Raw genomic sequence first — 19962 nt, forward strand, 5'->3', positions numbered from 1 at the left:
GAGAGATCAATAGGTTATAGAGAGATCAATGGGTTATAGAGAGATCAATGGGTTATAGAGAGATCAATGGGTTATAGAGAGATCAATGGGTTATAGAGAGATCAATGGGTTATTCAGAGATCAATGGGTTATTCAGAGATCAATGGGTTATAGAGAGATCAATGGGTTACACAGAGATCAATGGGTTACACAGAGATCAATGGGTTATAGAGAGATCAATGGGTTATAGAGAGATCAATGGGTTACACAGAGATCAATGGGTTATAGAGAGATCAATGGGTTACAGAGAGATCAATGGGTTATAGAGAGATCAATGGGTTATAGAGAGATCAATGGGTTATTCAGAGATCAATGGGTTATAGAGAGATCAATGGGTTATAGAGAGATCAATGGGTTATAGAGAGATCAATGGGTTATAGAGAGATCAATGGGTTATAGAGAGATCAATGGGTTATAGAGAGATCAATGGGTTACAGAGAGATCAATGGGTTACACAGAGATCAATGGGTTATAGAGATCAATGGTTACACAGAGATCAATGGGTTATAGAGAGATCAATGGGTTATAGAGAGATCAATGGGTTACAGAGAGATCAATGGGTTATAGAGAGATCAATGGGTTACAGAGAGATCAATGGTTACACAGAGATCAATGGGTTATAGAGATCAATGGGTTATAGAGAGATCTATGGGTTACAGAGAGATCAATGGGTTATAGAGAGATCAATGGGTTATAGAGAGATCAATGGGTTATAGAGAGATCAATGGGTTATAGAGAGATCAATGGGTTACACAGAGATCAATGGGTTATAGAGAGATCAATGGGTTATAGAGAGATCAATGGGTTACACAGAGATCAATGGGTTACACAGAGATCAATGGGTTATAGAGAGATCAATGGGTTATAGAGAGATCAATGGGTTACACAGAGATCAATTGTTACACAGAGATCAATGGGTTATAGAGAGATCAATGGGTTATAGAGAGATCAATGGGTTATAGAGAGATCTATGGGTTATAGAGAGATCTATGGGTTACACAGAGATCAATGGGTTACACAGAGATCAATGGGTTACACAGAGATCAATGGGTTACACAGAGATCAATGGGTTACACAGAGATCAATGGGTTATAGAGAGATCAATGGGTTATAGAGAGATCTATGGGTTATAGAGAGATCAATGGGTTATAGAGAGATCTATGAGTTATAGAGAGATCAATGGGTTATAGAGAGATCAATGGGTTATAGAGAGATCAATGGGTTATAGAGAGATCAATGGGTTATAGAGAGATCTATGGGTTATAGAGAGATCAATGGGTTATAGAGAGATCTATGAGTTATAGAGAGATCAATGGGTTATAGAGAGATCAATGGGTTATAGAGAGATCAATGGGTTATAGAGAGATCAATGGGTTATTCAGAGATCAATGGGTTATTCAGAGATCAATGGGTTACACAGAGATCAATGGGTTATAGAGAGATCAATGGGTTATAGAGAGATCAATGGGTTATAGAGAGATCAATGGGTTATAGAGAGATCAATGGGTTACAGAGAGATCAATGGGTTACACAGAGATCAATGGGTTACACAGAGATCAATGGGTTATAGAGAGATCAATGGGTTACACAGAGATCAATGGTTATAGAGAGATCAATGGGTTATAGAGAGATCAATGGGTTACAGAGAGATCAATGGGTTATAGAGAGATCAATGGGTTATTCAGAGATCAATGGGTTATAGAGAGATCAATGGGTTATAGAGAGATCAATGGGTTACACAGAGATCAATGGGTTACACAGAGATCAATGGGTTACACAGAGATCAATGGGTTACACAGAGATCAATGGGTTACACAGAGATCAATGGGTTACACAGAGATCAATGGGTTACAGAGAGATCAATGGGTTACACAGAGATCAATGGGTTACACAGAGATCAATGGGTTACACAGAGATCAATGGGTTACACAGAGATCAATGGGTTACACAGAGATCAACGGGTTATTCAAGTGTGTGTCCGTCCGTCTGTCCGTCTTGCTGTCTGTCCGTCTTGCTGTCTGTCCGTCCGTCCGTCTGTCTTGCTGTCCGTCCGTCTTGCTGTCCGTCCGTCTTGCTGTCCGTCCGTCTTGCTGTCCGTCCGTCTTGCTGTCCGTCCGTCTTGCTGTCCGTCCGTCTTGCTGTCCGTCCGTCTTGCTGTCTGTCCGTCTTGCTGTCTGTCCGTCCGTCCGTCTGTCTTGCTGTCTGTGTCTGTCCGTCTTGCTGCCTGTCCGTCTTGCTGTCTGTCTGTCTATCCGTCTTGCTGTCTGTGTGTCCGTCCGTCTATCCGTCTTGCTGTCTGTGTGTCCGTCCGTCTGTCCGTCTTGCTGTCCGTCTGTCCGTCTTGCTTTCTGTGTGTCCGTCTTGCTGTCTGTCCGTCTTGCTGTCTGTCTGTGTGTCCGTCTTGGTGTCTGTCTGTGTGTCCGTCTTGCTGTCTGTCTGTCTATCCGTCTTGGTGTCTGTCTGTCTGTCCGTCTTGCTGTCTGTGTGTCCGTCTTGCTGTCTGTCTGTCCGTCTTGCTGTCTGTCTGTCCGTCTTGCTGTCTGTCTGTCCGTCTTGCTGTCTGTGTGTCCGTCTTGCTGTCTGTCTGTCCGTCTTGCTGTCTGTCTGTCCGTCTTGCTGTCTGTCTGTCCGTCTTGCTGTCTGTCTATCCGTCTTGCTGTCTGTGTGTCCGCCTTGCTGTCTGTGTGTCCGTCTTGCTGTCTGTCTGTCTGTCCGTCTTGCTGTCTGTCTATCCGTCTTGCTGTCTGTCTGTCTGTCCGTCTTGCTGTATGTCTGTCCGTCTTGCTGTCTGTGTGTCCGTCTTGCTGTCTGTGTGTCCGTCTTGCTGTCTGTCTGTCCGTCTTGATGTCTGTCTATCCGTCTTGCTGTCTGTCTGTCTATCCGTCTGTCCGTCTTGCTGTCTGTCTGTCTGTCCGTCTTGCTGTCTGTCTATCCGTCTGTCTGTCTATCCGTCTTGCTGTCTGTCTGTCCGTCTTGCTGTCTGTCTATCCGTCTTGCTGTCCGTCTGTCCGTCTTGCTGTCCGTGTGTCCGTCTTGCTGTCCGTGTGTCCGTCTTGCTGTCTGTCTGTCCGTCTTGCTGTCTGTCTGTCCGTCTTGCTGTCTGTCTGTCCGTCTTGCTGTCTGTCTGTCCGTCTTGCTGTCTGTCTGTCCGTCTTGCTGTCTGTCTGTCCGTCTTGCTGTCTGTCTGTCCGTCTTGCTGTCTGTCTGTCCGTCTTGCTGTCTGTCTATCCGTCTTGCTGTCTGTCTGTCCGTCTTGCTGTCTGTCTGTCCGTCTTGCTGTCTGTGTGTCGGTCTTGCTGTCTGTCTGTCCGTCTTGCTGTCTGTCTGTCCGTCTTGCTGTCTGTGTGTCCGTCCGTCTTGCTGTCTGTGTGTCCGTCTTGCTGTCTGTCTATCCGTCTTGCTGTCTGTCTATCTTGCTGTCTGTGTGTCCGTCTTGCTGTCTGTCTGTCCGTCTTGCTGTCTGTGTGTCCGTCTTGCTGTCTGTGTGTCCGTCTTGCTGTCTGTCTGTCCGTCTTGCTGTCTGTCTGTCTATCCGTCTTGCTGTCTGTCTGTCTATCCGTCTTGCTGTCTGTCTGTCTATCCGTCTTGCTGTCTGTCTGTCTATCCGTCTTGCTGTCTGTCTGTCTATCCGTCTTGCTGTCTGTCTGTCTATCCGTCTTGCTGTCTGTCTGTCTATCCGTCTTGCTGTCTGTCTGTCTATCCGTCTTGCTGTCTGTCTGTCTGTCCGTCTTGCTGTCTGTCTGTCCGTCTTGCTGTCTGTCTGTCCGTCTTGCTGTCTGTCTGTCCGTCTTGCTGTCTGTCTGTCCGTCTTGCTGTCTGTCTGTCCGTCTTGCTGTCTGTCTGTCCGTCTTGCTGTCTGTCTGTCCGTCTTGCTGTCTGTCTGTCCGTCTTGCTGTCTGTCTGTCCGTCTTGCTGTCTGTCTGTCCGTCTTACTGTCTGTCTGTCCGCAAGCTGTCTGTGTGTCCGCTTGCTGTCTGTGTGTCCGTCTTGCTGTCTGTCTATCCGTCTTGCTGTCTGTGTGTCCGTCTTGCTGTCTGTGTGTCCGTCTTGCTGTCTGTGTGTCCGTCTTGCTGTCTGTCTATCCGTCTTGCTGTCTGTCTGTCCGTCTTGCTGTCTGTCCGTCTTGCTGTCTGTCTGTCCGTCTTGCTGTCTGTCTGTCCGTCTTGCTGTCTGTGTGTCCGTCTTGCTGTCTGTCTATCCGTCTTGCTGTCTGTCTATCTTGCTGTCTGTGTGTCCGTCTTGCTGTCTGTGTGTCCGTCTTGCTGTCTGTCTATCCGTCTTGCTGTCTGTCTATCTTGCTGTCTGTGTGTCCGTCTTGCTGTCTGTCTATCCGTCTTGCTGTCTGTCTGTCCGTCTTGCTGTCTGTCTGTCCGTCTTGCTGTCTGTGTGTCCGTCTTGCTGTCTGTGTGTCCGTCTTGCTGTCTGTCTATCCGTCTTGCTGTCTGTCTGTCCGTCTTGCTGTCTGTGTGTCCGTCTTGCTGTCTGTCTGTCCGTCTTGCTGTCTGTCTGTCCGTCTTGCTGTCTGTCTGTCCGTCTTGCTGTCTGTCTGTCCGCCTTGCTGTCTGTCTGTCCGTCTTGCTGTCTGTCTGTCCGTCTTGCTGTCTGTCCGTCTTGCTGTCTGTCCGCCTTGCTGTCTGTCTGTCCGTCTTGCTGTCTGTCTGTCCGTCTTGCTGTCTGTCTGTCCGTCTTGCTGTCTGTCTGTCCGTCTTGCTGTCTGTCTGTCTGTCCGCCTTGCTGTCTGTCTGTCTGTCCGTCTTGCTGTCTGTCTGTCTATCCGTCTTGCTGTCTGTCTGTCTATCCGTCTTGCTGTCTGTCTGTCTGTCCGTCTTGCTGTCTGTCTGTCTGTCCGTCTTGCTGTCTGTCTGTCTATCCGTCTTGCTGTCTGTCCGTCTTGCTGTCTGTCCGTCTTGCTGTCTGTCCGTCTTGCTGTCTGTCTGTCCGTCTTGCTGTCTGTGTCCGTCTTGCTGTCTGTCTGTCCGTCTTGCTGTCCGTCTTGCTGTCCGTGTGTCCGTCTTGCTGTCCGTGTGTCCGTCTTGCTGTCCGTGTGTCCGTCTTGCTGTCCGTCTGTCCGTCTTGCTGTCCGTCTGTCCTTCTTGCTGTCCGTGTGTCCGTCTTGCTGTCCGTGTGTCCGTCTTGCTGTCCGTCTGTCCGTCTTGCTGTCCGTCTGTCCGTCTTGCTGTCCGTCTGTCCGTCTTGCTGTCCGTCTGTCCGTCTTGCTGTCCGTCTGTCCGTCTTGCTGTCCGTCTGTCCGTCTTGCTGTCTGTCTGTCCGTCTGTCTGTCAGTCTTGCTGTCTGTGTGTTGGTCTTGCTGTCTGTGTGTCCGTCCGTCTGTCCGTCTTGCTGTCTGTGTGTCCGTCTTGCTGTCCGTCTGTCCGTCTTGCTGTCCGTGTGTCCGTCTTGCTGTCTGTGTGTCCGTCTTGCTGTCTGTCTGTCTGTCCGTCTTGCTGTCTGTCTGTCCGTCTTGCTGTCTGTCTGTCCGTCTTGCTGTCTGTCTGTCTGTCCGTCTTGCTGTCTGTCTGTCCGTCTTGCTGTCTGTCTGTCCGTCTTGCTGTCTGTCTATCCGTCTTGCTGTCTGTCTATCTTGCTGTCTGTGTGTCCGTCTTGCTGTCTGTGTGTCCGTCTTGCTGTCTGTCTATCCGTCTTGCTGTCTGTCTATCTTGCTGTCTGTGTGTCCGTCTTGCTGTCTGTGTGTCCGTCTTGCTGTCTGTCTATCCGTCTTGCTGTCTGTCTGTCCGTCTTGCTGTCTGTCCGTCTTGCTGTCTGTCTGTCCGTCTTGCTGTCTGTCTGTCCGTCTTGCTGTCTGTCTGTCCGTCTTGCTGTCTGTGTGTCCGTCCGTCTTGCTGTCTGTGTGTCCGTCTTGCTGTCTGTCTATCCGTCTTGCTGTCTGTCTGTCCGTCTTGCTGTCTGTCTGTCCGTCTTGCTGTCTGTCTGTCCGTCTTGCTGTCTGTCTGTCCGTCTTGCTGTCTGTCTGTCCGTCTTGCTGTCTGTCTGTCCGTCTTGCTGTCTGTCTGTCCGTCTTGCTGTCTGTCTGTCTGTCCGTCTTGCTGTCTGTCTGTCTGTCCGTCTTGCTGTCTGTCTGTCTATCCGTCTTGCTGTCTGTCTGTCTATCCGTCTTGCTGTCTGTCTGTCTATCCGTCTTGCTGTCTGTCTGTCTATCCGTCTTGCTGTCTGTCCGTCTTGCTGTCTGTCCGTCTTGCTGTCTGTCTGTCCGTCTTGCTGTCTGTCTGTCTGTCTTGCTGTCTGTGTCCGTCTTGCTGTCTGTCTGTCTGTCTTGCTGTCCGTCTTGCTGTCCGTCTTGCTGTCCGTCTGTCCGTCTTGCTGTCCGTGTGTCCGTCTTGCTGTCCGTGTGTCCGTCTTGCTGTCCGTCTGTCCGTCTTGCTCCGTCTGTCCGTCTTGCTGTCCGTGTCCGTCTTGCTGTCCGTCTGTCCGTTTGCTGTCCGTCTGTCCGTCTTGCTGTCCGTCTGTCCGTCTTGCTGTCCGTCTGTCCGTCTTGCTGTCCGTCTGTCCGTCTTGCTGTCCGTCTGTCCGTCTTGCTGTCCGTCTGTCCGTCTGTCTGTCAGTCTTGCTGTCTGTGTGTCGGTCTTGCTGTCTGTGTGTCCGTCCGTCTGTCCGTCTTGCTGTCCGTCTGTCCGTCTTGCTGTCCGTGTGTCCGTCTTGCTGTCTGTGTGTCCGTCTTGCCGTCTGTCTGTCCGTCTTGCCGTCTGTCTGTCCGTCTTGCCGTCCGTCTGTCCGTCTTGCCGTCCGTCTGTCCGTCTTGCCGTCCGTCTGTCCGTCTTTGCCGTCCGTCTGTCCGTCTTGCCGTCCGTCTGTCCGTCTTGCCGTCCGTCTGTCCGTCTTGCCGTCCGTCTTGTCCGTCTTGCCGTCCGTTTGTCCGTCTTGCCGTCCGTCTGTCCGTCTTGCCCGTCCGTCTGTCCGTCTTGCCGTCCGTCTGTCCGTCTTGCCGTCCGTCTGTCCGTCTTGCTGTCCGTCTGTCCGTCTTGCTGTCTGTCTGTCCGTCTTGCTGTCTGTGTGTCCGTCTTGCTGTCCGTCTGTCCGTCTTGCTGTCCGTCTGTCCGTCTTGCTGTCCGTGTGTCCGTCTTGCTGTCCGTCTGTCCGTCTTGCTGTCCGTCTGTCCGTCTTGCTGTCCGTCTGTCCGTCTTGCTGTCCGTCTGTCCGTCTTGCTGTCCGTCTGTCCGTCTTGCTGTCCGTCTGTCCGTCTTGCTGTCCGTCTGTCCGCTGTCTGTCGGTCTTGCTGTCTGTGTGTCGGTCTTGCTGTCTGTGTGTCCGTCCGTCTGTCCGTCTTGCTGTCCGTCTGTCCGTCTTGCTGTCCGTGTGTCCGTCTTGCTGTCTGTGTGTCCGTCTTGCTGTCTGTGTGTCCGTCTTGCTGTCTGTCTGTCTGTCCGTCTTGCCGTCTGTCTGTCCGTCTTGCCGTCTGTCTGTCCGTCTTGCCGTCTGTCTGTCCGTCTTGCCGTCTGTCCGTCCGTCTTGCCGTCTGTCTGTCCGTCTTGCCGTCCGTCTGTCCGTCTTGCCGCCCGTCTGTCCGTCTTGCCGTCCGTCTGTCCGTCTTGCCGTCCGTCTGTCCGTCTTGCCGCCTGTTTGTCCGTCTTGCCGTCCGTCTGTCCGTTTTTGCTGCCTGTCTGTCCGTCTTGCCGTCCGTCTGTCCGTCTTGCCGTCCGTCTGTCCGTCTTGCCGTCCGTCTGTCCGTCTTTGCCGTCTGTCTGTCCGTCTTGCCGTCCGTCTGTCCGTCTTGCCGCCGTCTTGTCCGTCTTTGCCCTCCGTCTGTCCGTCTTGCCTGTCCGTCTGTCCGTCTTGCCTCCGTCTGTCCGTTTTGCCCGTCCGTCTGTCCGTCTTGCCGTCCGTCTGTCCGTCTTGCCGTCCGTCTGTCCGTCTTGCCGTCCGTCTGTCCGTCTTGCCGTCCGTCTGTCCGTCTTGCCGTCCGTCTGTCCGTCTTGCTGTCTGTCTGTCCGTCTTTGCTGTCTGTGTGTCCGTCTTGCTGTCCGTCTGTCCGTCTTGCTGTCCGTCTGTCCGTCTTGCTGTCTGTCTGTCCGTCTTGCCGTCTGTCTGTCCGTCTTGCCGTCTGTCTGTCCGTCTTGCCGTCTGTCTGTCCGTCTTGCCGCCTGTCTGTCCGTCTTGCCGTCTGTGTGTCCGTCTTGCTGTCTGTGTGTCCGTCTTGCTGTCTGTCTGTCCGTCTTGCTGTCTGTCTGTCTGTCCGCCTTGCTGTCTGTCTGTCTGTCCGTCTGTCTGTCCGTCTGTCTGTCCGTCTGTCCGTCTTGCTGTCCGTCTGTCCGCCTTGCTGTCTGTCTGTCCGCTTGCTGTCTGTCTGTCCGTCTTGCTGTCTGTCTGTCCGCCTTGCTGTCTGTCTGTCCGTCTTGCTGTCTGTCTGTCCGTCTTGCTGTCTGTCTGTCCGTCTTGCTGTCTGTCTGTCCGTCTTGCTGTCTGTCTGTCCGTCTTGCTGTCTGTGTGTCCGTCTTGCTGTCTGTCTGTCCGTCTTGCTGTCTGTCTATCCGTCTTGCTGTCTGTCTATCCGTCTTGCTGTCTGTCTATCCGTCTTGCTGTCTGTCTGTCCGTCTTGCTGTCTGTCTGTCCGTCTTGCTGTCTGTCTGTCCGTCTTGCTGTCTGTCTGTCCGTCTTGCTGTCTGTCTGTCCGTCTTGCTGTCTGTCTGTCCGTCTTGCTGTCTGTCTGTCCGTCTTGCTGTCTGTCTGTCCGTCTTGCTGTCTGTCTGTCCGTCTTGCTGTCTGTCTGTCCGTCTTGCTGTCTGTCTGTCCGTCTTGCTGTCTGTCTGTCCGTCTTGCTGTCTGTCTATCCGTTTTGCTGTCTGTGTGTCGGTCCTGCTGTCTGTCTGTCTGTCCGTCTTGCTGTCTGTGTGTCGGTCCTGCTGTCTGTGTGTCCGTCTTGCTGTCTGTCTATCCGTCTTGCTGTCTGTCTGTCTGTCCGTCTTGCTGTCTGTCTATCCGTCTTGCTGTCTGTCTATCCGTCTTGCTGTCTGTCTGTCTGTCCGTCTTGCTGTCTGTCTATCCGTCTTGCTGTCTGTCTATCCGTCTTGCTGTCTGTGTGTCGGTCCTGCTGTCTGTCTGTCTGTCCGTCTTGCTGTCTGTGTGTCGGTCCTGCTGTCTGTCTATCCGTCTTGCTGTCTGTCTGTCCGTCTTGCTGTCTGTCTATCCGTTTTGCTGTCTGTCTGTCCGTCTTGCTGTCTCCCACCTTCAGGACCAGCTGTACAAACGCCTGCTGGGTGGCCTCTCTCACACGTCGGTCGTGGTCCTGGAATCAACAACATCAGAGTTCAAGTCCCAAAAGGATCACATACAATATGCAAACACTTAAGACCCCCCTCTAACATCTCACTAAGACTCACCATTGAAATCTTGCAGTAGATCCTGGGCCAGTAAGGCAGAACTCCTTTAACGACCTCTGAGTCCCGCTCCTGACACATAGCCCCAAACTCCTGCACCGCCTGTAGGGGAGAAACGGAGAGCAAAATGTCAGAGCCTCCGGGACAGGGCTGGTGTGTGTGTGTGTGTGTGTGTGTGTGTGTGTGTGTGGACTAAGTCTAGAACATTCTTCTCCCAAGGGAACTGAAGCGACTGGTACCAGTCTTCATGGGAGGTTGGTACTCTATCAGTCTTTATGGGAGGTTGGTACTCTTATCAGTCTTTATGGTATGTTGGTACTCTTATCAGTCTTTATGGTATGTTGGTACTCTATCAGTCTTTATGGTATGTTGGTACTCTATCAGTCTTTATGGTATGTTGGTACTCTATCAGTCTTTATGGTATGTTGGTACTCTTATCAGTCTTTATGGTATGTTGGTACTCTATCAGTCTTTATGGTATGTTGGTACTCTATCAGTCTTTATGGTAGGTTGGTACTCTATCAGTCTTTATGGGAGGTTGGTACTCTATCAGTCTTTATGGGAGGTTGGTACTCTCAGTCTTTATGGGAGGTTGGTACTCTCAGTCTTTATGGGAGGTTGGTACTCTATCAGTCTTTATGGTATGTTGGTACTCTATCAGTCTTTATGGGAGGTTGGTACTCTATCAGTCTTTATGGTATGTTGGTACTCTATCAGTCTTTATGGGAGGTTGGTACTCTTATCAGTCTTTATGGGAGGTTGGTACTCTTATCAGTCTTTATGGTATGTTGGTACTCTTATCAGTCTTTATGGTATGTTGGTACTCTTATCAGTCTTTATGGTAGGTTGGTACTCTATCAGTCTTTATGGGAGGTTGGTACTCTATCAGTCTTTATGGTATGTTGGTACTCTTATCAGTCTTTATGGTATGTTGGTACTCTATCAGTCTTTATGGTATGTTGGTACTCTTATCAGTCTTTATGGTATGTTGGTACTCTTATCAGTCTTTATGGTAGGTTGGTACTCTATCAGTCTTTATGGGAGGTTGGTACTCTATCAGTCTTTATGGGAGGTTGGTACTCTATCAGTCTTTATGGGAGGTTGGTATGTCAGTCTTTATGGTATGTTGGTACTCTTATCAGTCTTTATGGTATGTTGGTACTCTTATCAGTCTTTATGGGAGGTTGGTACTCTATCAGTCTTTATGGGAGGTTGGTACTCTATCAGTCTTTATGGGAGGTTGGTACTCTTATCAGTCTTTATGGTATGTTGGTACTCTTATCAGTCTTTATGGTATGTTGGTACTCTTATCAGTCTTTATGGGAGGTTGGTACTCTATCAGTCTTTATGGGAGGTTGGTACTCTATCAGTCTTTATGGGAGGTTGGTACTCTATCAGTCTTCATGGGAGGTTGGTACTCTATCAGTCTTCATGGGAGGTTGGTACTCTATCAGTCTTTATGGGAGGTTGGTACTCTATCAGTCTTCATGGGAGGTTGGTACTCTATCAGTCTTCATGGGAGGTTGGTACTCTATCAGTCTTTATGGGAGGTTGGTACTCTATCAGTCTTTATGGGAGGTTGGTACTCTATCAGTCTTTATGGGAGGTTGGTACTCTATCAGTCTTTATGGTATGTTGGTACTCTATCAGTCTTTATGGGAGGTTGGTACTCTTATCAGTCTTTATGGGAGGTTGGTACTCTATCAGTCTTTATGGGAGGTTGGTACTCTATCAGTCTTTATGGTATGTTGGTACTCTTATCAGTCTTTATGGTATGTTGGTACTCTTATCAGTCTTTATGGTATGTTGGTACTCTTATCAGTCTTTATGGTATGTTGGTACTCTTATCAGTCTTTATGGTATGTTGGTACTCTATCAGTCTTTATGGTATGTTGGTACTCTATCAGTCTTTATGGTATGTTGGTACTCTATCAGTCTTTATGGGAGGTTGGTACTCTATCAGTCTTTATGGTATGTTGGTACTCTATCAGTCTTTATGGGAGGTTGGTACTCTATCAGTCTTTATGGGAGGTTGGTACTCTCAGTCTTTATGGGAGGTTGGTACTCTATCAGTCTTTATGGGAGGTTGGTACTCTATCAGTCTTTATGGGAGGTTGGTACTCGATCAGTCTTTATGGGAGGTTGGTACTCGATCAGTCTTTATGGGAGGTTGGTACTCTATCAGTCTTTATGGGAGGTTGGTACTCTATCAGTCTTTATGGGAGGTTGGTACTCTATCAGTCTTTATGGGAGGTTGGTACTCTATCAGTCTTTATGGGAGGTTGGTACTCTATCAGTCTTTATGGGAGGTTGGTACTCTATCAGTCTTTATGGGAGGTTGGTACTCTATCAGTCTTTATGGGAGGTTGGTACTCTATCAGTCTTTATGGGAGGTTGGTACTCTTATCAGTCTTTATGGTATGTTGGTACTCTTATCAGTCTTTATGGTATGTTGGTACTCTATCAGTCTTTATGGGAGGTTGGTACTCTATCAGTCTTTATGGTATGCTGCCTGTATTTTATTTTAATCTGCCCATGTTTTTTTTTTTAGAGCCAAATTCAAACAGTCTAATTTTTTACCGCATTCTAGCGCAGATAATATTTTTTTTGAACGGTTTAGGAGCGGAGGGAGACGTTTAGGAGAGGAGGCAGACGTTTAGGAGCGGAGGGAGACGTTTAGGAGCAGAGGGAGACGTTTAGGAGCAGAGGGAGACGTTTAGGAGCAGAGGGAGACGTTTAGGAGCAGAGGGAGACGTTTAGGAGCAGAGGGAGACGTTTAGGAGCAGAGGGAGACGTTTAGGAGCGGAGGGAGACGTTTAGGAGCGGAGGGAGACGTTTAGGAGCGGAGGGAGACGTTTAGGAGCAGAGGGAGACGTTTAGGAGCAGAGGGAGACGTTTAGGAGCGGAGGGAGACGTTTAGGAGCGGAGGGAGACGTTTAGGAGCGGAGGGAGACGTTTAGGAGCGGAGGGAGACGTTTAGGAGCAGAGGGAGACGTTTAGGAGCGGAGGGAGACGTTTAGGAGCGGAGGCAGACGTTTAGGAGCAGAGGGAGACGTTTAGGAGCAGAGGGAGACGTTTAGGAGCAGAGGGAGACGTTTAGGAGCAGAGGGAGACGTTTAGGAGCAGAGGGAGACGTTTAGGAGCAGAGGGAGACGTTTAGGAGCAGAGGGAGACGTTTAGGAGCAGAGGGAGACGTTTAGGAGCGGAAGGAGACGTTTAGGAGCAGAGGGAGACGTTTAGGAGCGGAGGGAGACGTTTAGGGAGGAGGCAGACGTTTAGGAGCAGAGGGAGACGTTTAGGAGCAGAGGGAGACGTTTAGGAGCAGAGGGAGACGTTTAGGAGAGGAGGTAGACGTTTAGGAGCAGAGGGAGACGTTTAGGAGCAGAGGGAGACGTTTAGGAGCAGAGGTAGAAGTTTAGGAGGGAGGTAGACGTTTAGGAGCAGAGGGAGACGTTTAGGAGAGGAGGGAGACGTTTAGGAGCAGAGGGAGACGTTTAGGAGCAGAGGGAGACGTTTAGGAGCAGAGGGGAGACGTTTAGGAGCAGAGGGAGACGTTTAGGAGCGGAGGGAGACGTTTAGGAGCGGAGGGAGACGTTTAGGAGCGGAGGGAGACGTTTAGGAGCAGAGGGAGACGTTTAGGAGCAGAGGGAGACGTTTAGGAGCAGAGGGAGACGTTTAGGAGCAGAGGGAGACGTTTAGGAGCAGAGGGAGACGTTTAGGAGCAGAGGGAGACGTTTAGGAGCAGAGGGAGACGTTTAGGAGCGGAGGGAGACGTTTAGGAGCGGAGGGAGACGTTTAGGAGCAGAGGGAGACGTTTAGGAGCAGAGGGAGACGTTTAGGAGCAGAGGGAGACGTTTAGGAGCAGAGGGAGACGTTTAGGAGCAGAGGGAGACGTTTAGGAGCAGAGGGAGACGTTTAGGAGCAGAGGGAGACGTTTAGGAGCAGCAGAGGGAGACGTTTAGGAGCAGCAGAGGGAGACGTTTAGGAGCAGCAGAGGGAGACGTTTAGGAGCAGAGGGAGACGTTTAGGAGCAGAGGGAGACGTTTAGGAGCAGAGGGAGACGTTTAGGAGCAGAGGGAGACGTTTAGGAGCAGAGGGAGACGTTTAGGAGAGGAGGCAGACGTTTAGGAGCGGAGGCAGACGTTTAGGAGCGGAGGGAGACGTTTAGGAGCAGAGGGAGACGTTTAGGAGCAGAGGGAGACGTTTAGGAGCAGAGGGAGACGTTTAGGAGCAGAGGGAGACGTTTAGGAGCAGAGGGAGACGTTTAGGAGCAGAGGGAGACGTTTAGGAGAGGAGGCAGACGTTTGGGAGCAGAGGGAGACGTTTAGGAGAGGAGGTAGACATGGACCGATGTGCTGGCTAGTGTAGGAGTGGAGGTAGACATGGACCGATGTGCTGGCTAGTGTAGGAGTGGAGGTAGACATGGACCGATGTGCTGGCTGGAGTAGGAGTAGAGGTAGACATGGACCGATGTGCTGGCTAGTGTAGGAGTGGAGGTAGACATGGACCGATGTGCTGGCTAGTGTAGGAGTGGAGGTAGACATGGACCGATGTGCTGGCTAGTGTAGGAGTGGAGGTAGACATGGACCGATGTGCTGGCTGGAGTAGGAGTGGAGGTAGACCGATGTGCTGGCTAGTGTAGGAGTGGAGGTAGACATGGACCGATGTGCTGGCTAGAGTAGGAGTGGAGGTAGACGTGGACCGATGTGCTGGCTAGAGTAGGAGGGAGGTAGACGTGGACCGATGTGCTGTCTAGAGTAGGAGTGGAGGTAGACATGGACCGATGTGCTGTCTAGAGTAGGAGTGGAGGTAGACATGGACCGATGTGCTGTCTAGAGTAGGAGTGGAGGTAGACATGGACCGATGTGCTGGCTAGAGTAGGAGTGGAGGTAGACATGGACCGATGTGCTGGCTAGAGTAGGAGTGGAGGTAGACATGGACCGATGTGCTGGCTGGAGTAGGAGTGGAGGTAGACATGGACCGATGTGCTGGCTAGAGTAGGAGTGGAGGTAGACATGGACCGATGTGCTGTCTAGAGTAGGAGTGGAGGTAGACATGGACCGATGTGCTGGCTAGAGTAGGAGTGGAGGTAGACATGGACCGATGTGCTGGCTGGAGTAGGAGTGGAGGTAGACATGGACCGATGTGCTGGCTGGAGAGGAGTGGAGGTAGACATGGACCGATGTGCTGGCTAGTGTAGGAGTGGAGGTAGACGTGGACCGATGTGCTGGCTGGAGTAGGAGTGGAGGTAGAAATGGACCGATGTGCTGGCTAGTGTAGGAGTGGAGGTAGACATGGACCGATGTGCTGGCTAGTGTAGGAGTGGAGGTAGACATGGACCGATGTGCTGGCTAGAGTAGGAGTGGAGGTAGACGTGGACCGATGTGCTGGCTAGTGTAGGAGTGGAGGTAGACATGGGGCGATGTGCTGGCTAGTGTAGGAGTGGAGGTAGACATGGACCGATGTGCTGGCTAGAGTAGGAGTGGAGGTAGACATGGACCGATGTGCTGGCTAGTGTAGGAGTGGAGGTAGACATGGACCGATGTGCTGGCTAGTGTAGGAGTGGAGGTAGACATGGACCGATGTGCTGGCTAGTGTAGGAGTGGAGGTAGACATGGACCGATGTGCTGGCTAGTGTAGGAGTGGAGGTAGACATGGACCGATGTGCTGGCTAGTGTAGGAGTGGAGGTAGACATGGACCGATGTGCTGGCTAGAGTAGGAGTGGAGGTAGACATGGACCGATGTGCTGGCTAGTGTAGGAGTGGAGGTAGACATGGACCGATGTGCTGGCTAGTGTAGGAGTGGAGGTAGACATGGACCGATGTGCTGGCTGGAGTAGGAGTGGAGGTAGACATGGACCGATGTGCTGGCTAGTGTAGGAGTGGAGGTAGACATGGACCGATGTGCTGGCTAGTGTAGGAGTGGAGGTAGACATGGACCGATGTGCTGTCTAGAGTAGGAGTGGAGGTAGACATGGACCGATGTGCTGGCTGGAGTAGGAGTGGAGGTAGACATGGACCGATGTGCTGTCTAGAGTAGGAGTGGAGGTAGACATGGACCGATGTGCTGGCTGGAGTAGGAGTGGAGGTAGACATGGACCGATGTGCTGGCTAGTGTAGAGTAGAGGTAAACATGGACCGATGTGCTGGCTAGTGTAGGAGTAGAGGTAAACATGGACCGATGTGCTGGCTAGAGTAGAGTAGAGGTAAACATGGACCGATGTGCTGGCTGGAGTAGGAGTGGAGGTAGACATGGACCGATGTGCTGGCTGGAGTAGGAGTAGAGGTAGACATGGACCGATGTGCTGGCTGGAGTAGGAGTAGAGGTAGACATGGACCGATGTGCTGGCTGGAGTAGGAGTGGAGGTAGACATGGACCGATGTGCTGTCTAGAGTAGGAGTGGAGGTAGACATGGACCGATGTGCTGGCTAGAGTAGGAGTGGAGGTAGACATGGACCGATGTGCTGGCTGGAGTAGGAGTGGAGGTAGACCGATGTGGGTCTATTTTAATAAATCCATTGAATATACACCATCACAAAGAAACCCATTATTAAATGGTTTTAGGCAGGTCCTAAGAAACATTATAGACCCATAAATATTATGATGTGTAGACTGATCAAAAATATTATTTTTTTAACTCTACACAAACAAAAACATATTTTTCTAAATATTAGCTAGCTGGCTAGCATCTATGAGTCCAGCAAACACGTTTCCTCACATGCTAGGAACATATTTCCTCCGATGTTATAATAAAAAGGTCTATTTCGGCGCCAAAACACAAGATTTATGGAGACTTGTGGGAGGACTGCTGATGACGTCACCCACTGTATGTTCTTTCGGTAGTCTGATTGGTCCAGACTGAGGAGAAATCTGCATCCCTGACCACTCCCCCTGAAGAGGTCAGACAGATCTGAACACAATCAGACAACAAAGCCACTTTTGGGTGCGTGTACACCCTTCTTTTCAAATGTGATCTTCGTATTCTGATAGCAAAAGTGGCATGTAAGTGTTAAGTGTAGACACGACTTCAAAGCAGCGTGAAACGATGCTGAAATAGTTGACCACACGTGGGTAGGCTATTGATTCAGATCCTATTATAAGGATTGGATTACTTTGAGAGTAGACAATTTGATGCCTTCAACTGCACTAGCCTACTTTATTACAATATCTTTTGTAATTCAGTGATATTTATTCCCACAGTAATTCGTTCTGGATACAGCTAGTTGTGGTTTAGAAAACAGAGCATTTTTTTATTATTTTTTTATTTCAACCTTTATTTAACCAGGTAGGCAAGTTGAGAACAAGTTCTCATTTACAACCACGACCTGGCCAAGATAAAGCAAAGCAGTTCGACACAAACAACAACACAGAGTTACACATGGAGGAAAACAAACATACAGTCAATAATACAGTAGAAAAATAAGTCGATATACGATGTGAGCAAATGAGGTGAGATAAGGGAGGTAAAGGTGAAAAAAGGCCATGGTGGTGAAGTAAATACAATATAAAAAGTAAAACACTGGAACGGTTGATTGGCAGTGGAAGAATGTGCAAAGTAGAGATAGAAATAATGGGGTGCAAAGGAGCAAAATAAATAAGTAAATACAGTAGGGGATGAGGTAGTTGTTTGGGATAAATTATAGATGTATGTACAGGTGCATGTGGTGGGTTTATGTGAAGAGAGGGGTGAAGTGACACGCCTCACAGTGTTTTACATCTGCCAGGATGAGTAGTAACGGGCGCTGCCTAGCAACCATCAAAAGCTTAAATAGTGCGTACCAATGCTGCTTCAGCAGTACAGCTACTAGATGACACGTTATGGTCATTCCAGCATCTGCATTCGCCGTAACGCCTTTACTGCGATGCGGCCTCTGCAGAAGTCGGGACATTAATAGTTCTTGAACTTCGCGGAACAGAACAGAGCTGTTTTGTAGGAAGATGTCAAGGAAGTGAGTTTGTGAATTTACAGGATGTACCGCCCCCACCTACCATCAACCAATCATGTGGAGCCCTCCACATCGTTACAAAATGTGGGAGGCGTTTCTCTAAGATCTTACCTTCAGTTTGGTGACTGTGTCTCTCTTAGATAGTTTCCTCAACACCAGGCGAAAGTCAGCATCAACCAGGTTGTCAATCTCCTCTGCCCCATGGACAGCAGGCACATAGCCCGGCTCTGTGGTCGTAGTGGTGCCGAACCCCACGAACCCGGGAACGACACCACTCTCCCGGGCCAGCAACTCGGCAGCCCGCCCGCTGCTGGACGGCTGGTGGTGGAAAATTGAAACGAAATGTCAGATTCTACAACTGGAGTTGTTAGGTAGTTATTTAGCACATTGACCATAACATTACCATAAGTAACACCGTGTAGCTCACTGACAAACGAGTCAATTGATTTCTAAGTTTGATTGTGTCAAACATGACATTCTGGAAAGTTATGAACTTTGAATTGGCAAGTTAACGTTACCTAATGGGCCGGTGCCAACCGGGATCCTTGGAAATAGGACATCCCAACACACCATTGAAGTTGACATTTAAAACGGTATGGGTAAGAGGTTATGATTTAGGGTAGGGGCATCCCAATGATCCAGGATATCACCCAGCGTGTCTAATGCTCTGTAGCTAGCTAAGCTAACTACACAGATATCATGACTTAACGTTAGAATAGCGAGATAATGTATATCTGGCTCAACCGATAGCGAGGGAACTTACCCGGACGTTTCCTTTCGTTCGCTGTTTATTCTTTCCTCCCATGTTATGTATTTAATTTGTTTTTTTACAGATTAAGTTAACTTTCAAACATTAGATAACGAGCCAAAGCCAACAAAAAAAAAGCATGGGGTTTGAAAATGGAAAACACGTCACAACAGTTACCCGGAAAAACCGTAAAAAAATACCGGAAACGCGTCATCATAGCGCAGCTCGATCAAGGAGCAAGATGTTTCACCGGATGTGCAAAAAAGATTCCTGAATACTAGTAGACCACATAAAAAACAAAACAAATGTTTCACCGGATGTATAAATCTGAAGAATGGAAATATAAAGAGAGAAAACCCAGTGGAACTGGACCTACATTCTGCTGATCGTGGAAAAGGACGATCTCAATAAAGTTTTCTGTTCCCAAAGCAATAATCTGTTAAAAAACAGAATACACTGAGTTTTGTAGACGTGACCCTATAACAACATGTTTGTTGTTTACAAGGAGTGTAAATTAGATTACTTGTTGGTTATTACTGCATTGTCGGAACTAGAAGCACAAGCATTTCGCTACACTCGCATTAACATCTACTAACCATGTGTATGTGACAAATAAAATTTGATTTGATTTGGAAGTGACGTAATGCACATGTGTACCTCACAGTGAAGTTATTCACTAACGGGAATATGCAAATATTTATTTCTATAAACTAGAGTTCCAGTGAGGATTTCCTACACTGAAAAAATGTGTTACAGCTGTTGATAAGTCATTGATAATAATATGGCAATTATTTTCATGTCATAACATGAATATATATATAAGTGGGGTCATAGCTATTTGCAATAAAATGAATGTTTAACCCTTTATCATGGTTGGTGTCTTGATGGATTTGTCCAAAATCATGTGCCATAAAACACTACCTTTCTGTCCTTGCATTTATAGCAGTGTAAGTTGTTGTTATAGTAAGCATTAGTCAGTTAAATTAGATATTGAACTTGAACCTTGTAAAAATCTGACAGTTTTTGTTGTTGTTGTACAGAGATCTCAGAAACGCAGTGTAACTTCTGTAGTATTTATTGTCTCCTTATATTACAGGGTGAACACCGTTTTCATGGGCACACAAATCCCAAATAATACATGTAGTATTTATTGTCTCCTTATATTACAGGGTGAAAACCGTTTACATGGGCACACAAATCCCAAATAATACATGTAGTATTTATTGTCTCCTTATATTACAGGGTAAAACCGTTTTCATGGGCACACAAATCCCAAATAATACATGTAGTATTTATTGTCTCCTTATATTACAGGGTGAAAACCGTTTACATGGGCACAGAAATCCCAAATAATAAATGCGATGGCAAAAATCGAATGCTTCTAAAACCAAACCAAAAACAAAAGTCACCTTACCTTGATACTTACAAAACCTAAATTGATACTGTTATTAATAAATGGTTATTCAATAATTATGTATAATACTTGTTGGATGTTGGACTAGTTGCATACTCATTTAGCATCCAGCTGATTAGTGGTGCATATTTTCAAACAGTATCATCAGATCCAGGAAGGAGTAAAGGGTCCTTATTGCAGTGTAATTACAAGAGTAATGACACTGTAACGAGCATTGTAGTTCATTGTAATAACTCAGTTACAAGTGTAATTTTTTATTTTTATTTGACCTTTTACCGGTTCCTAGTCCAACTCTCTAACCACTAAGCTACCCTGCCGCCCCGTAATAACAACATGTAACTGGTGATAATTGCGGTCTGTAATTACAGAGGTGCAACAACGAATGTTTGTTACCACGTTTGTTCCAAATGGGCAAGTTTCCACAAAATTCACCAATTTAGTGCTTCCTTTCTTCTCAGCTGCATCCGATTTAGTAATAACTATCA

General features: G+C 48.7%; 1 protein-coding gene and 1 long non-coding RNA gene across 2 annotated transcripts in view; one reads left to right on the plus strand and one right to left on the minus strand.

The window, feature by feature from the left end:
- The window catches only part of ltn1 (listerin E3 ubiquitin protein ligase 1), a 129748-nt gene extending 111482 nt beyond the window's left edge, over window positions 1-18266 (minus strand). Inside the window, exons 1-4 of the mRNA XM_052521738.1 lie at window positions 18079-18266; window positions 17427-17633; window positions 9372-9470; window positions 9218-9277 (exon numbers count right to left, since the gene is read on the minus strand). Of these exons, the coding sequence (XP_052377698.1) occupies window positions 9218-9277; window positions 9372-9470; window positions 17427-17633; window positions 18079-18120 (408 nt within the window). The 5' untranslated portion in view covers window positions 18121-18266. The remainder of the gene's footprint in view (window positions 1-9217; window positions 9278-9371; window positions 9471-17426; window positions 17634-18078) is intronic.
- On the plus strand, window positions 13957-14488 carry LOC127930597 (uncharacterized). The gene is made up of 3 exons (XR_008138311.1): window positions 13957-13984; window positions 14298-14337; window positions 14458-14488. It is a non-coding gene; the product is annotated as an uncharacterized LOC127930597 (long non-coding RNA).
- Window positions 18267-19962: the final 1696 nt, after the last annotated feature.

This window comes from Oncorhynchus keta, chromosome 6, assembly GCF_023373465.1.
Source record: "Oncorhynchus keta strain PuntledgeMale-10-30-2019 chromosome 6, Oket_V2, whole genome shotgun sequence".
Lineage (NCBI taxonomy): Eukaryota > Metazoa > Chordata > Actinopteri > Salmoniformes > Salmonidae > Oncorhynchus > Oncorhynchus keta.